Source organism: Diadema setosum, chromosome 1, assembly GCF_964275005.1.
Source record: "Diadema setosum chromosome 1, eeDiaSeto1, whole genome shotgun sequence".
NCBI lineage: Eukaryota > Metazoa > Echinodermata > Echinoidea > Diadematoida > Diadematidae > Diadema > Diadema setosum.
Window position 1 is genome coordinate 23,378,418 of NC_092685.1, and position 16,718 is coordinate 23,395,135.

The following is a 16,718-nucleotide window of genomic DNA, read 5'->3' on the forward strand; positions in this document are numbered from 1 at the left end:
AATGCAGTCTTAATCCGGGCGAGAAGAGTTTTTTATTCAGCGCAATTAGAAGGCTGTGGTCCAAGAGACTTCTTTCGCAGAGTCAGTAACATGTGGGAGAGATCAGATAAAACACTACCGAAGGATAATGTTGATGGCCTATCTCTGGCAGACCGGTTTTGTATCTTCTTTGCTGACAAAACGGATAAGATCGTTTCCTCCCTCGATCCTGCATCTTGTCCTGAAGTTTGTGATGTTATATTCCATACAACTAACCTGAAGTTTGATGAATTTCAAGCTGTGTCTCCACTGCAGGTGAAAACAGTTGTTTCTCGTTCAAAATCTACCACGTGTGAATTGGATCCAATCCCAACCGACTTGCTTAAGAGGTGCATTGATGAGCTAGCTCCTATGATCACAAGGATAGTTAATTTGGTTCTGGTAAGCGGCCGTTTCCCGGATGCATTAAAGAAGGCTCATATCTCACCTATCATCAAGGGAGCTGGACTGGATCCGGAGGACTTGAAAAACTACAGGCCGATTGCTCATCTAAAATTCCTTGGCAAGACGATTGAAAGAATCATGGTCCATCAATTGAATGTTTATCTTGAGAAAAACAATTTGTATGTTATGACTCAATCTGCGTATAGACAGTACCATAGTTGTGAAACTGCATTAATTAGAGTTGTCAATGATATCCTTCAGTGCCTCGACAAAGGTGAAGAGGCAATCTTACTCTTACTTGATTATAAGGCAGCATTTGACACGATTGTACATGAATCGTTGTTATCTCGTCTGCATGATAGATATGGTATCGGTGGTATGGCTCTTGAACTCATAACGTCATATTTTGAGAACAGGACACATAGAGTGGTTATAACTGACAATTGTAAATCAGATGCTAAGTTCTCCTCTGTCGGGGTTCCGCGAGGATCAGTTTTTGGCCCAGTTGCCTTCAGCCTTTATATTGCCCCACTATATGACATTATCTGTGCACACAAGCTAAATAGTATGATTTACGCTGATGACACACAAGTATATATTCTGGTAAAGAGGGGTAATCAGTCAGAAGCAATTTTGCAACTCCAAGCCTGTATGGTCGACATAAAACATTGGTCGGTTCACAATGGTCTTAAACTCAATGAAGATAAGACTGAAATTTTGCATTTTACAAGCAAATTCAGGCAATACGGTAGGATTGAAAGCATTTCATTTGATAGCAATTGTATACAGACAGTTGACTCCGCCAGGAACCTTGGTGTAAGACTGGATAAACATATGACATTGTCAGCCCATGTGAATCAGATTTGTAAAACAGCCTCGTTTGCTTTGCGCAAGATTGGAACAATTCGTCCTTTCCTTTCCAAAAAGTCGACAGAGAAACTTGTTCACGCTCACATATAATGTCTCGTCTTGATTTCTGTAACGGCATTTTGTATGGTTTACCAAACAATGAAATCCAAAAGTTGCAGAGAATACAAAACTCTGCTGCTAGGTTGGTTACACGTACTCGACTCAATGAACATATAAGTCCAATCCTAAGACAACTGCATTGGCTGCCAGTAAAGCAAACGGATTGACTTCAAGATCTTAATCATGGTATTTATGTGTTTGCAAGAATTAGGTCCTACTTACCTCCAACAGCTCATAACAAAATATCGTCCAGCAAGGAATCTTCGCTCTCAGTCCAAACTTCTGTTGCACACCCCCACAATATCAACACAATTTTATGGCGCAAGATCTTTTCAACTGGCAGCAGCAGAGTTATGGAACAAATTACCCACGTATCTTAAGCAAATTAATACAGTAGATGATTTTAAGCGTTTGTTGAAAACATATCTCTTTAACATGTCCGTGGACCAGGTTTAAAACTAAGCAATGTTTGTCACAGCTCTGTCACTTTTCATCTTGTTCTGCCTCCTCTCTCTCTCACACATGCCTATTTTCCTTATTTCTATTTATTAGTTCCTTTTTTTTCCTTCAATGCGCATAGAGACATTAATCTATTTTTGTGATATGCGCCATATAAATATGGTTTATTATTATTATTATTATTATTCAAAAATACTTGAAAACTGCATGCATACTATACAAGTATGAATGATTGCCGCGGTTGGAAAACAGCATTCGCTTGTTTACCATGTATTGATACACTTTCACTGTGTACTGTGTACTTTTAATGTCGCATTTAGGAAGTATCCAAGTTGTTAACCGTTAATACGGTTGGAGATCAGACCAGTTTATATAACAACTGGTGCAACTGGAAACATGGCCACAGACCAGTTATCATTACTGATAGTGGGGACTGGTTCCTATAAAATCCCGTGTATTCGCACCGATTGTCCACTTGATATTCATGAGAGACCAGTTAAAGTCAACTGGAACCACAGTTGCAGATAATTGGTTCCAGTTGAAATCAACTGGAAACAATTGAAATTTCAACTGGTTTTGACTGGTTTTTCCTTCTATAGGTGACTGACTCACTGATTAAGCGAAATATACTTAAGCATACGAGTGTTTGTTTGTTTGTTTGTTGTTTGTTTGTTTGTTTGTTTCATTTTCCATCTGAGAAGATGGCGGGATAGCCCATGTTCAGCTGCACGAACTGGTCTTTCATGGAGTTCAGTTGGATTTTAGGCTGGAATACTTGCAATGACTTGGGTGAGCGAGTGTGTGAGTGAATAAATAAATCCATGAAAAGATATAATGTTGTTAAGATGGAATCAGAATCATAATAAACATGTAGGCCTATAACAGCCTGAAATCACAGAAACGTGCTTCCGGTGCCTCGATGGGCTAATGTATATAGGCCCCGATGTAGGCCTACAATTCAGGCGAACAGGCATGCTTCACTTATCAACAGTAAAAGTTATTACACAATGTTAGTGTACTTATGCATCATGGACATAAACTGACAGTGAAAATTCACCTTTAATCAAGGGGGCTATAATGGTTTGTCAATACCAGGTACTTACAGTTCAAGCGTGTCCTGATCCCCGCGCCCGCCCCCGATTTTCTACGTCCCACACATGCTAACGCAAATGAATCATACAAAAGTCAATTGTATGTATTTTGCTTCTCTGTATAAACACGCTCATTGAGCGTGTTTATACAGAGAAGCAAAATACGCGCTTATGCCGGCTCATGCCGGCTCATGCGAGAGGACCTCTCGAATTTTGCTCTGTATAAACACGGCGTATGCCGGCACACGCCGCCAAATGCAGGCTCATGCGAGAGGTTCCGTCCGCCACCTTTTGAGGTGGCCGATGCGAGAGGAGCCTCGCGTATTTTGCTGTGTGTTTATACAGACGACCGAAATTCGAGAGGTAACCGGAAAGCGTGTATTTTAATATCTGTCATGATCGAACCACGTCTTCTCCTTCTTACTGAAAAACTGGATTTCAATTGATCATTTGGCCGGGTGGTTGTCGAGAGGAACGTTACAAGAATGACCTTCAAGCTTGGTGGTCCTGATGACTTTGTCGGTGCCATCTTGATTTTCTTTTTCATTTTTTCCCATCATGCAATAAACTGCACTGCGAACGTGACCTATGCTTGACCCCAAAATTCGAGAGGTCCGGTTCAGCTGAGGTCCGCTCGCATCGGCTCGCATCGGCTCGCATGAGCCGGTATTTTTACTTCTGTATAAACACGAGAAATAAGCGCTCATGCGGGAGGTAACATACCGGCTCATTCACGCCGATGCGAGAGGCTCCTGTATAAGCACGCACTATAAAAGACTCGTTGAATACTGCATCATAACAAACCAGAAGGCATACAATGCTTCAATGAGCCTATTGCTCATTGAAGCATATTGTATGCATCGAATATGCATCGAATATGCTACAGCTGTTGCAGTCGGTCTGCCATGAGTGCCATCGCACTACATACGCCTCTGATCTGAATTCTCTCTATATTACAGACACCTAGCTTTTCTTGGCAGCTACCTCCTCCTTATCATCTCCTCTCCTTCTTTCTTTATTTTTAAGTACGAACGTACATGTACTATTACCATGAGAGCGTTCTCTTAAAACGTCATATATTGCGTCTTTTGCTGCAATTGAGAGGTGAGTTACTGTTCGTGTGTTGAATGATTTTATGCGACAATGCCTGCACGTGAAAGCCTTGTGTGAAAAGCGTTTAATACGTTTCCCATGTATTTGTTTTCGCGCTGGCTTTCACTGGCTGCAAACTTCAAAAACTGCAGATTTCTTCCTCTCCAACCGTTTCTCATACCTCTTTTGGTACGATGTCTCTCTTAATTTTCACGTCGTTTCATCCGTTCCCTTTACATTTTGAATTTAAGTAGTTATTTCAATTGCCGCGTATGTATTTTCAGTACCCGGCATCGGTTAATTTGTCCGTTTTGCTGTACATGTGCATGTAGTTTGAAGGCAGTTCTGCTGGTACTAATGTACGTTTATGTCCATGTAGATATCTCAAATTCTAAAAAAGAAAAAGAAAAAAAAACTAAATCACATGATATACTTAATGACTTACTTTCAATCCCTCACGTGTATTTGAACCAAATCCGCCATCGGGAAGTCAACTTTCATGTCGTCGCTCAAAATAACTCGTTCTTAATTCGCGAGGGATCGCGGCGTACACTTTCTGCACGGCTAGAAATTGCCATATTTATTTACTAAGTTGTAGGTTAAAACAAATTGTTCATCATGAAGAATACGAAAAATTATTAAACGAAACTATAGATGAAAACTTGACACCCATGTAGGCCCTATGTGGAAATTTCCATGAAAGTAGATCGAGTACAAGAAGTACGTGCCACATAAAAGAATGCGCGTACTTGGATTCCTTCAGGTCTTAAACAGCGTGCGAATTAGCCTAGACTATGGGAACAGCAACAAAATGTCTAGAACTAGTCTAAAGGCAGAGACCATTTTGGTAGTCAAAGCATAAACGTCAAGATTTTTCTTTCTTTTGACCTGAAAGAAATACATCGACAGTCATTTGGTGCATCATACATGTGTAGATGTTCATACTCAAATCATTCAAAATGATTAATTACATTACTAAACATGACTTAAAATCGAATCGCATGTCCAAAGGAAAATACGAGGAGGTCTCGGATGCCGAGACATTATCGCTTAGCGGTGCTGCAGCCACATTTCCACGCGCTTCCGCAGTACAGCGAGTCTTGCATCGACTAACGAATAACACATTAGGATTTGCAAGTGTGGAAAAAGATCGCAATCGCCCCAGGACAGACAGACGGACACTAACCACAGACAGGGGCACGCGCATACACACACACACATACACCACACATACAAAGAGAGCACACAGGCATACACGTGCTCACTATAACACACCCATTGATACGCATAATTCATCTTTTCATGAAAAGAGCCATCTCACTATTAAAGAGGAAAATCCAGTCCAAATATAAGTAAGTCTGATTAGAAACAGTAAAATATTACGAGTTCAACGGTAAAATTTTGATCGAAATCGGGTGAAAAATAAGGAAGTCATGACATTTGAAGTTTCGCAAAGTTTTCTGGAAGCAGTTCATGAACGGTCATTGTGAATATGCAAATGGCAAAGTGAGCATTTCATGCCCTCACAAATTATAGTTTGTACATTTGAATTTTTTAGTTTTTCATTCCAACGTAATTATGCCCAAGGCTCAAATTCTGGTATATCCAACCAATCACTATTCTGAGGTTATTCAACCTCATTTTCAGACTTCAATGACAGAAGCATTGAATTTTCGTTATTTTTTTCGTACAAGATCCATGGGAAATTGTGAGGTTTTGACAGGGTTAGCTCACTCATTTGCATATTCATATCCACTGTACAAGAAGTGTTTTGCAGAAATTACCAAAACTTCAAAAGTGTCGTAACCTCCTTATTTTTCAGTTTTCATTTTTTTTTTTTTTTTTTTGCCATTGGATTCATAAGATCTTTTTTTTTTTCTAATCAAACTAACTTATATTTGGACTGCATTTCCCCATTAAGAATATTTTCGTCGCGGAACTTCTCACTCAAACCAGGAAAATTTCCCAAATCTCCACCAATCTCGAAATCTGTGGAGTCTGAACACTCGCAACTGAAACTACGCGAATTAAGTTTGCAACATGACCACCACCTGTTTGCGGCGGTCATTGGGATACTGTACCCTGTGCTCATTATTGTTACGTCACAATCGTCACCTGTCAGACGCCGCACGCTTCCTCACGCGTTGCGCGTGCGCTCCAGTGACCCAAAGTAACTTCACGAATTGAAACTTCGAGAAGTTTGACCGCCACTGTGAACGGACGAGCAAACTTCACGACATAGTTGTTGCTAGTGTGATCGCCGCTGGAGAGAATGTTGTCATATCATGCATGATGTCATACATTGATGGCTACCATTTACAATATAAGCAAAAATAAAATCCAGTATGATGCCAGTAAATGAACCCAGCATCGAAACCTAGAAATATTAGACTAGCAAGTTCCTTTGTGCTCGAAGCAAACCAATATCACAAGTATGCCTACTGGCACATAGCCAATGTCACATCAGGACGTATTGCTGAAACATAGTGTTTAAACAAAGGAAGAAAAAAAAAAAGAACACGAAACAAATGAGAAACGGTCTTCAAAGGATAGCACATTTGCGGTTGAGATGGCACTTCAGGTTTCCAACATTTTTTGATGATAACTTTATGAGATAGTGAGAAACCTGTCATGAAAAATGAAAGAGCATTAATTGTAAAAGAAATTCAAAGTTTGTTCTTGATGAAAATTGGTTTTGAAATGGCTGAGCTATCCCAAACAAAGCGATCCTAATAAAAGATGGGACCCACCTTTTATTAGGATTGCTAAATGTTTTACTTTGTTTTTGGATATCTCAGCCATTTCAAAACCAATTTTCATCAAACAATGTTTGACTCGAATTCCTCTAAGAATTGTATGCGCTTTCACATTTCATAAAGCGGTTTCTAAACATCTCGCAAAAAGTTAAAAGCTGCTGAATCCGCACCATCCCTTTAAGCACAATGGATCTCATTTTACATCAGAAGGTGAGCGAGACAGAAAAAAATGTTGTCATGTAATGCATAGTGACAAAAATTACTGACGGTTTACATTGCAGAGTTATACCTTTTATAATGCAACGGCAGAGACTCCAACTCTCCACTTTCGACGGGAGTCTCCCGCCGAAAGTCCATTTTTGCAGAATCTCCCGTTCTCCCGCTTGAGATTTAGTTTCTCCCGCTTGAAATAATTTTTTTACTTAATTTCATTGTATGTTGAAAAATTAGCCCTAGATAGCGCGAGAGAGCATCTAGAACCCTAGACCACAAATTCGCGCACTTCAAGTTGGAGTCTCCCGTTTGCTAGGGTTTTCAGGCGGGAGAATCTCCAGATCAGAAGGTGCTTGGGGTTGGAGTCTCTGCAACGGGGCTCTATAGTCAGGTCGCTTAGTGAAATTACGGTTACACGGCGGATAAAAGCACCAAATTTGGAGAGATGACCCCTCAGGACCTACTCATTGATATTTGAGTAGGAGCCCTCTGCAAAATTTTTATTTTCATGGTATAAATGCTGAATTTCATTTTGCAGAAAATTTCGCGGGAATGAAACTTTCGTAAATTTCGAGAGGAGCTAATATCGCAAAATCAAAATGCGCGCGATTCTAAACAATGCATTTGATGCCAGTGGCAATTTGCGGAAGTTTCATGCTGCGAAAAAAAGGTCGTCGGCTCCAAGTCACGAACATTTCATGTCAGGAAAATAACACCGTTTTTATGTATCTGAGAGAGTAAAGTAACGAAAACGAGGTTCACATTTGTGGTACTTTTTTCATTTTCATGGAACTGGAAAACATGAACCCTATCTTGAATTCCATGATCAACAAAGCATTTGAAACATGGAGGTTGGTGAATTACACATACCGATTTATGAAGAGAAAATGTTGTCGAGTTGTCACATTGTGGTGTAGGTCCATATTCCCAGTTTAGTTACTTTATAAAAGGGGCTTAGAACGTTTCTAATGCATTGCATTTGATGCCAGTGGCAATTTGCGGAAGTTTCATGCTGCGAAAAAAGGTCGTCGGCTCCAAGTCACGAACATTTCATGTCAGGAAAATAACACCGTTTTTATGTATCTGAGAGAGTAAAGTAACGAAAACGAGGTTCACATTTGTGGTACTTTTTTCATTTTCATGGAACTGGAAAACATGAACCCTATCTTGAATTCCATGATCAACAAAGCATTTGAAACATGGAGGTTGGTGAATTACACATACCGATTTATGAAGAGAAAATGTTGTCGAGTTGTCACATTGTGGTGTAGGTCCATATTCCCAGTTTAGTTACTTTATAAAAGGGGCTTAGAACGTTTCTAATGGTAAGGGGAGGGGGAGATCACTGACCCTTGAACACTCCCGTCAACGGTCCGCAGCCCCCTCCTTCCCTCCCTTCCCCCCCCCCCCCAAAAAAAAAAAAAAACATTAGAAAACGATCTGCAGCCCCTTTAATATCGGGTCTATGCTTTATGTACATAACTCTGAACTGGCAAATGTACATTACACTGTGACACCTCGACAGCATTATTCTCTTCATAAATCGGTAATTAATTCAACCACCTCTATGTTTCAAATGCTTTGTTGATCATGGAATTCAAGATTGGGTTCATGTTTTCCAGCTCCATGAAAAATGAAAAAAGTACCACAATAATGTGAACCTCGTTTTCGTTACTTTACTCTCTCAGATACATAAATACGGTGTTATTTTCCCGATATGAAATGTTCGTGACTAGGAGTCGACGGTCTTTTTCGCAGCATGAAACTTTCGCAAATTGCCACTGGCATCAAATGCATTGTTTAGAATCGCGCGCATTTTGATTTTGCGATATCAGCTCCTCGCGAAATTTGCGAAAGTTTCATTTCCGCGAAATTTTCTGCAAAATGAAATTCAGCATTTATACCATGAACATAAAAATTTTGCAGAGGGCTCCTACTCAATATAATGAGTAGGTCCTGAGGAGTCATCTCTCCAAATTTGGTGCTTTTATCCGCCGTGTAACGGTAATCTCAAAATTTGACGTTAAGCGACCTGACTACTAGTCACGAAGCCCGGTCACGAGGTTAATTTATGAATCCGGCAACACGCACACAATTGTACTCGATCGCACAGACAAAAGACTATCCGGACCGGTACCCTACACAATACGTACGCTCAAAGGTTCGCCCGACCGACTTTCAAGATTGAGAAGTAGATGTTCTAGTAGTATTGTAACAGAGCAGCGACATCAGTCAGTAAACAAAACGTCGGTTTCATAATATACAGTATTTGCAGTTCCCAAAGAGAAAAACATGCACATATTTTCTTTTCCCTTTAGAACAATGTAAACTACGCACCTTCTCAAGTGACTTATCGAAAGAACACGGTACGTGTCTCTATAAGGTGCAATGGAAGTACACAGGCCAGGAAACGAATGTACATCAGATACGGCTGGGGTCGTCTCGCAGCATGGCGTCCGAAAGTACTTCGTTCTAGCCGCGGCCTTCCTCGTTCTCCTGCTCGTTGCTGGATTCCTCAAAGGCATGGGAGTCTTCGTCCTGGAATGGCAGCAGTACTTTGACGTTGATGCTACCACTGCGAGCGGCATCACTGTTGGCATTTCCTTCGTTTTACCTTTCACGTGTAAGTATAAACACGAGGAGATTGTGTTGTGTATTTTACATAAGAAATGTGTTAAATAACGCTATTATATATGATAACATGATTTCAGAGCGGGTAAAGTGACAATATCGCGAAATATTACCCAAAAAGGTACACCGGTTGCAGTCGCAGTTTCACAGCATTCCTGATCGTGGTTAACGACATGATGTTTTATAGTCGATTACATCGATTACAATGTATCGGACCACATAGCAGCAGCAGTATCCGTTGCGAGAATGAATTGCATTTCACGCTGCTGGTTAGTTGCATGCGATTCAATACTTCTGTTAGAGCATGTTTTGATACCATAGTTGCGGGAAGGGAACGTCGATCTTCCTATCCACATCTGAACGGGAATGGCGCTTCAGAAATAAAAGTCGGGTGCACCGACTTTTATCGTTTCACAATTGTTATCTCAAAATACTCTAGAACGACCGGGCTCATTATCCTTGCAAAGCCCGGTAGCCATCAGTCAAGCTTCTCTTTTGTTTGAAGAAAATTCTAATAGATGGTTTTGGTGCCCTTTTGAGATTTATGGTTTAGCTCATTCTTTTATTTTGTTAAAGATGGTTTCTTTTCATTCGTTTTCAGATGTACTAACTTCGTTTTAAGACACGTTGTCGCTCGTTTGTGTTTCGCGACGATATGCATGAATGCATCATTGATTATGTTGCAAAATTATTCGGTTTTATAGACCGATCCACTGCTGCTGAGGTGTTCCACTCGGACAGTATTTTTTTTTTGACAAGATATTATTCAAAGAAAATACTTTCGCCATTAACAGTCGGCAGTCATAATCATGTAGGTTCCTAATTCTAGTTAGATACCAATCATAGAACCAACTCTGTTGCGTTTGGAAATCATAAGGTCGCTTTTAATCAAACACTTGAATTACTGTCGAGGACAACTGAAATCCTACTTTTTCTATGCAATCTGCATAAAACACTGTGACGCTTGAATTCTTGTAGATCTATATGCGTATTGAAGAGGATCAAAGGGAGCGTACAGTTTTGGTTGAGACCTAACTTCAGGTTTCTAATATTCTTGGTGAGATAATGAGAAACCTCTCATGAAATATGGAAAAAAAATGAAAAAGCATGTATTTCCGAGAGGGATTCAATGTGTATCTGATGAAAATCGGTTTTGAATTGGCTGAGATATCCAAAAAAGAGCATTCCTAATGAAAAGCGGGACCCATCTTTTATCAGGATTGCTTTGTTTTACTTTGTTTTTGGATGTCTCAGCAATTCCAAAAACCGATTTTCATCTAATAAACTTTGAATTCCTCTTAAAATGGTATGGTCTGTAATATTTCATAGGTGGTGTCTTGGTATCTCACAAAAAGTTAAAAGCCCAAATCTCATCTCCACCAATACTGTACAATCCCTATAAACTTGAAAATCTCGTCTTAATTAGCGGTGATCACAGTACACAGTATTAACAATTAGCCTACCAAATGACACAGACTGTATCCCATTCTGAGTTTGGCTTCCTCTCCACAAATTATGTGATGCATAGATGTAAACCTTCCAAAAATGAAGCACTGTACAAAGGTGTGGTGTAGTGCGTATATTGATTATGTTTACTTCCATCCATTTGGTCTTGCTTTCCAGCACCTATGGCCGGCGCGCTAACACATCGTTTTGGATGCCGGTGCATCGCCATTACTGGGGGCCTCATAACAACAGTCTCCATGCTCATAGCGTCTTTTATGTCCAGTATTGGAGTTCTTCTTCTCTTCCTCTGTATCAGTGGTAAGTCTAGCTTTAATAATTTCACCTCCCCAGCCAGGGTTTAGCGGGAAGAATGCTATTCAGCTCTTGGATCACAACGGAACGGAGCATAACACGACTAGACAGTATAACTCTCCCATGATTTCGAATCTTCTGCTCTCCCGCTCGAGCTTGAATTTCTCCCTTTGCCAGCTGTGTATCTCCCGCTTAAGATGTACGTTTCCACTTAAAATTTACCTTTTCCCCGCCCAACTTGAATTTGTCATAAGATTATATTATAAAAAATTTTGGACGGTTTAAAAAATATCTGCGATCAATTGCCACGACTGATGTCAAGATCTGATAAGATCTGATTAGATCATCATGGATTGACTACCATACGATCAAGACCACAAAATTTTACCATCAGCTTCTAACGGCCAACAGTGGCTGTGTGGTGGATCGCACGACAGTGGGAATTCTAGATACTGTTTGAGATGTAGAAAAGAAAATTATCAAACCTGAAGGGATGGTATAGTATTGGCTAAGATGAGGATTGAGCTTCCAACCTTTTAGCGAGATACCGAGAAACCACGTATGAAATATTACAGAGCATACAATTCTTAGAGGAATTAAAAGTTTATTTGATGAAAATCGGTTTTTAAATTACTGAAATATCTTAAAACAAAGCGATCCTGACAAGAGGTGGGTCCTACCTCTTATTAGGATCCCATTGTTTTGGGTATCTCAGCCAATTCAAATACCCATTTTTATCAAATAAACTTTGAATCCTCTTAGAATTAAACCCTCTTTCATATTTCTTGAGAGGTTTCTCATTATCTCACAAAAGATGGAAACCTGAAGTCCCATGTAAACCAGACCATACAATCCCTTTAAACTTGAACTTGATTGCATTTTTTGCTTTCCATTGTCGTTTGAAGTGCCAGAGAAAATTCTCCAAAAGTCTAATACACCACTCTACTTGTGTAAAGATTTTTTTTTTTTTTTTTTTGGGGGGGGGGGGGGACATTGGAGGGAGATTTCGAGGAGACGTGTTTTCATAACGTGTCATCCAGACAGTCGAAACTACTCTAGAATTTTGTTCAGTTTCTAAGGTGACAGTCGGGACACGTGGTGTATATTAGGACAGATATCTTTAGAGTGCCATGTTAGATTAATTTCGAACTGTTACGATTGTCTATTTTGCTCAAACGTTGACTAATTTCCAGCGTGAAATTCAGTCACGAACTTGGTTACCTCTGCGTCATTATAGCAATGCGTCATTATAGCAATGCGTATACAAGAAAGCTGCCAGTGCAGCAACAGTAGAATATCAAAAGGGTGTGATTCTTCTTTAAATTTTTATCCGGCATCCCAATGTTCCGTCTAGTGCCATCAACATATTTCCCTGACAGCCTTTTGTATTTTGTATTTTGTATTTATTCATTTACCACTCGTGGGATGGATAGCCCTTTCAGCAAATTGCTGTTTTTCGAAGGGGTCCAACCAAAGTGAAAACAACATAACAATACACAAAACATTCAGTAGGGGAGAGTAGTGAAAAAAACAAACAAAAAGAAATGACTATACAAGAAATACACAAATCTAGCTTGAAACAGTAAACAAATAACAGTATACGTGAGGTACATGTAAGGCAAAGAACTCAAACAATATGGAGTAAAAAAAAAAAAAATCAGAGGTAGGGAGAAAAAAAAAGAAGAGTGGGAAAGAAAAAGAGCCAAACAAAAATACTATCTCGTACATTATACCAAATCAAAATGCCATAAACTCAATAATGTAAAGCATTCAGTGCAATTGGAATAGTGTTCAAATAACGTTTAAAACTCTCAACTGAAAATGTCTATCTGTTTAAAACTCTCAATTGAAACTGTCTATCTGTTTTTGTAATTCTCCCGCAGGATTTGGACAGAGCCTTGCCTTCTCTCCTTGCGTTGTTATCATTGGCTACTTCTTCGACCGCCATCTGTCTTTCGCCAGTGGCTTCGTAATGTCCGGTATTGGAGCGGGGATTCTAGTGATGCCACCACTGTCCCAGTGGTTGTGCGGCTTATACGGGTGGAGAGGCGCCTTTCTGGTATTGTCCGCTCTCTTCTTCAACCTGATCGTATGTGGCATGATATTTGTACCCACGCCTGCTGAGTTGGCGGCTATTGGTAGACGACGAGCTGAACTTTCGACGGGTCCGCGGACAACGAGTGGACGCGATGGGAGTCCTTGTGAGCGAGTTGGCGGCGACGATGCTCGCGCAACCTTCATAGGTGGCAGTACCTTGAAACACGAGGAGCATACTCTAACAGACCGGCCGACAACGTCCCGCGACTTGAATAGTGAAAGTCTGCAGGTCGTGAATGCTTCATCAACTCTAACGCGCATCTGCAATGTAATCAAGTCAGTAGTTCTTTTCTTAAACCTTCACCTGATCTGGACAAACACGCGGATGGGCTGCATGTGCGTGGCAGGCACTTTTCAGGCATTGGGCTATTATTCAACACTACTGTATATCCCATCACGTGCTTTCCATGATCTTGGACTACCGAAGCAGACTGCGTCTTTCATCATGTCAACAGTTGGCATCAGCAGCATGGTTGGCCGTGCTGTTCATGGACCGTTGGTAGACAGTGGTATTATATCGGTCTTCACACTGGCACCCTTTGCCTTAGTCCTCAGCTCAGCAAGCTCACTGTTAAACCCGTTTGCCAACACCTTTGTCCTCCAGGAAATTCTCGCTGTGACCTTTGGCGTTAGCACTGGGGTGTTCTACGGGTTACTTCCAATTAGCTGTAGGAAGATAGTGGGTGCAGACCTTGTAGCCAGTGGCTATGGACTCTTTGGCACGTTCTGCAGTTTTGGGCATCTCGTCGGAGCGTTCCTGCTTGGTAATGTCGTAGCACCCGAACTGTAATTTTTAAGACTATGAATGTTATAAAATAATACAGTATGTATAATGTATCGGACACGAAATTGAGGTGTTAACAACAGCCATCAATATACCTGTAGTATTCATGACTTACAGCTAAAAGTATAAATTAAGTTCGATCGTAGTTTTGTTCTAGTGCGACCTATCCCTTCAGCAGTTGGTTGATGGACTGTTAGTAGTAATTAGTACGTGATGATTGAATCGTGTCCAAGCAATAGTAATGGACCGCATGAAGCTAAAGGCTACCGCACACTATACAACGGGTCGGGTCGCACAAAAAACTTTTACTGATCGACTTTGGATCCGAAACAAATCACAAGAGCCTCGGAATGAACACGCATGTTTATTTCAGATCCAAAGGCGGTCAGTCGTGCGACCGAAAGTAGTGTAATGTAGGCCTACGTTGGCCTTAGCTACGCCAGCTGCCTGGAGATTCACTCTAGCGCCTCGATGCATGGTTACTGCTATACAAGGGATCGACATAAGCGATAGGCGGAACCACTAAAACTTAATGTGGGGCCACCAAATTTAAAAAATGGTAAGCTTTTGATGACCCGATTGGGCAACTACGATTCGAACACCACAGTGGATTTTCACGTTTGCTTTTGTTTCGGCCCTTAACATTTCTTCCTCGGGCCACCAAAATTTCAGAACTAAAGATTTTAGTGGCCTTTACGGCCCACAGACGAAAAATATCCATACCTATATTATGACCAGATACATAGTAATCGAAGTAATCGAATATTAAACCTCGCGAAGCAACCACGATCGGGTATTCTCTATATAGGATAAAAATACTTGGGTGTACCTTTTCGAGTAACATTTTCCATTTTCGTCGTAACCAAACTGAAATTGTGTTATCACAGCATTACTTCACACATTGCGTGTGCATATGTCTTAAGTTAAGAGCGAAATTCAATGGTTTCTACAGGCTTACGAGAACTGTGTTTTGCCTTTAAATCAGTCTTACACTATGCACAAACAATGAAAGGTTGTATCGTTTCTTTTTAAAGGACAAGTTCACCTTCATAGACATGTAGATTGAGTGAATGCAGCAATATTAATAGAACACATCAGCAAGAGTTTGAATAAATTCGGACAATCCATTTAAAAGTTATGAATTTTTGAAGTTTCTGCTTAGTCACTGCTGGATGAGAAGACTACTGCGGCTTGTGATGTCACATGTGTACAACGATATAAAGAAAGTATAAGGAAAATTCTAAATATTTTCACTTTTCTTGCATAATAAAAGAACAATAATAAAGAACAATATGTATTACCCTTAACATACGTCAGTGACGAGTCAAGGAAATGTGTACCTTTTTCAAAAAGTGAACTTTTTATGAAATTCTCTTCATATTTTCCTTATATCGTTGTACGCATGTGACATCATACACTCTAGTATTCTTCTCATCCAGCAGTGACTGTGCAGACACTTTAAAAATTCATAACTTTTGAACGGATTGTCCGATTTTCACCAAACTTTCACTGATGAGTTCTATTGCTGCATTCACTCAATTCACATGTATATGAAGGTGGACTTGTCCTTTAATGTCTCCCTTCTGAACTTTGGCCCCATTTTATTAAAATCTTGCTGGAATAGCAATTGTCGTGGTAATTACAAGAATCCAGCTGCCTGCGGCTGGCTGTTGCTATGAGAAGTACCATGTAACTATTCCAGCAAAAGTTGCGATACATCCTAGCATCTTTTATGAAATGGTCCCAAGATGTTAAATTTGCCATGACACATACCCATTCGTTGACAAAGTGTGTATACGTGTGTTCTTAATGCGTTTTCCTCAAGCTTGCTTCTTGTATTTTCTATTTTTCATGAATGCCTTTCAGGCGCCCTCTACGATTCCACGGGGAATTATTCAGCGTCCTTCTTTGTTGCTGGGTCCTCAACTTTCGTCGGTGTTGTTGTGACCGGGATCATGGCCTTCTTTCCTCCCCGAACGCCCCCACGAGGCCAGCTGGAAGAAGTCGGTTGTGACGAAGAACTAGCGAATCTGCGCGGTTTGGAAACACCGGATCTTAAAGAGGAAACCCATCCTAAAAATGAATAGGCCTTAACTCCAAAAGAAAGAGAAAAATTCCCTAGAGAGCGTTTTAAAAATGACAAAAATCGAATAAGAAATAGGAAGATATGACATTTTGAAATGTCACGTTTTTTTTTGAAAAACATTTCTTGACCAATCTTTATGAACATTCAACTGAGCGAGTTGATGATGTCATGCCCTTACAATTTTTCATGTATGTTATTAATGAAATTTGGAAAAATTGGCATTTTAGCTCGTACTGATAAAAGCATACTCCCATACCAAAATATATCAGAATTTACATTTGTTCTTTTTTAATCTTTGGGTGGTTTTTAAGGCAAGTTTTATATTTATACAGCTGAAATACCAGATTTTTGTCATTTCT

At 40.2% G+C, this 16,718-nt stretch overlaps 1 protein-coding gene across 1 annotated transcript; it reads left to right on the forward strand.

The window, feature by feature from the left end:
- Nucleotides 1-9,509: 9,509 nt before the first annotated feature.
- On the forward strand, nucleotides 9,510-16,718 carry LOC140228568 (monocarboxylate transporter 13-like). The gene is made up of 4 exons (XM_072308803.1): nucleotides 9,510-9,626; nucleotides 11,258-11,398; nucleotides 13,276-14,253; nucleotides 16,140-16,718. The coding sequence occupies exons 1-4, from the start codon at nucleotides 9,527-9,529 to the stop codon at nucleotides 16,358-16,360; spliced, it is 1,440 nt and encodes a 479-aa protein (XP_072164904.1). The 5' UTR covers nucleotides 9,510-9,526; the 3' UTR covers nucleotides 16,361-16,718.

Bases quoted from the DNA above. Each gene is read 5' to 3' on its own strand.
- LOC140228568 (XM_072308803.1), top strand. From the start codon at position 9,527: ATGGGAGTCTTCGTCCTGGAATGGCAGCAGTACTTTGACGTTGATGCT. The intron at 9,627-11,257 runs GTAAGTATAAAC...CTTGCTTTCCAG, and splicing joins CTTCGTTTTACCTTTCACGT to CACCTATGGCCGGCGCGCTA. The intron at 11,399-13,275 runs GTAAGTCTAGCT...ATTCTCCCGCAG, and splicing joins TCTCTTCCTCTGTATCAGTG to GATTTGGACAGAGCCTTGCC.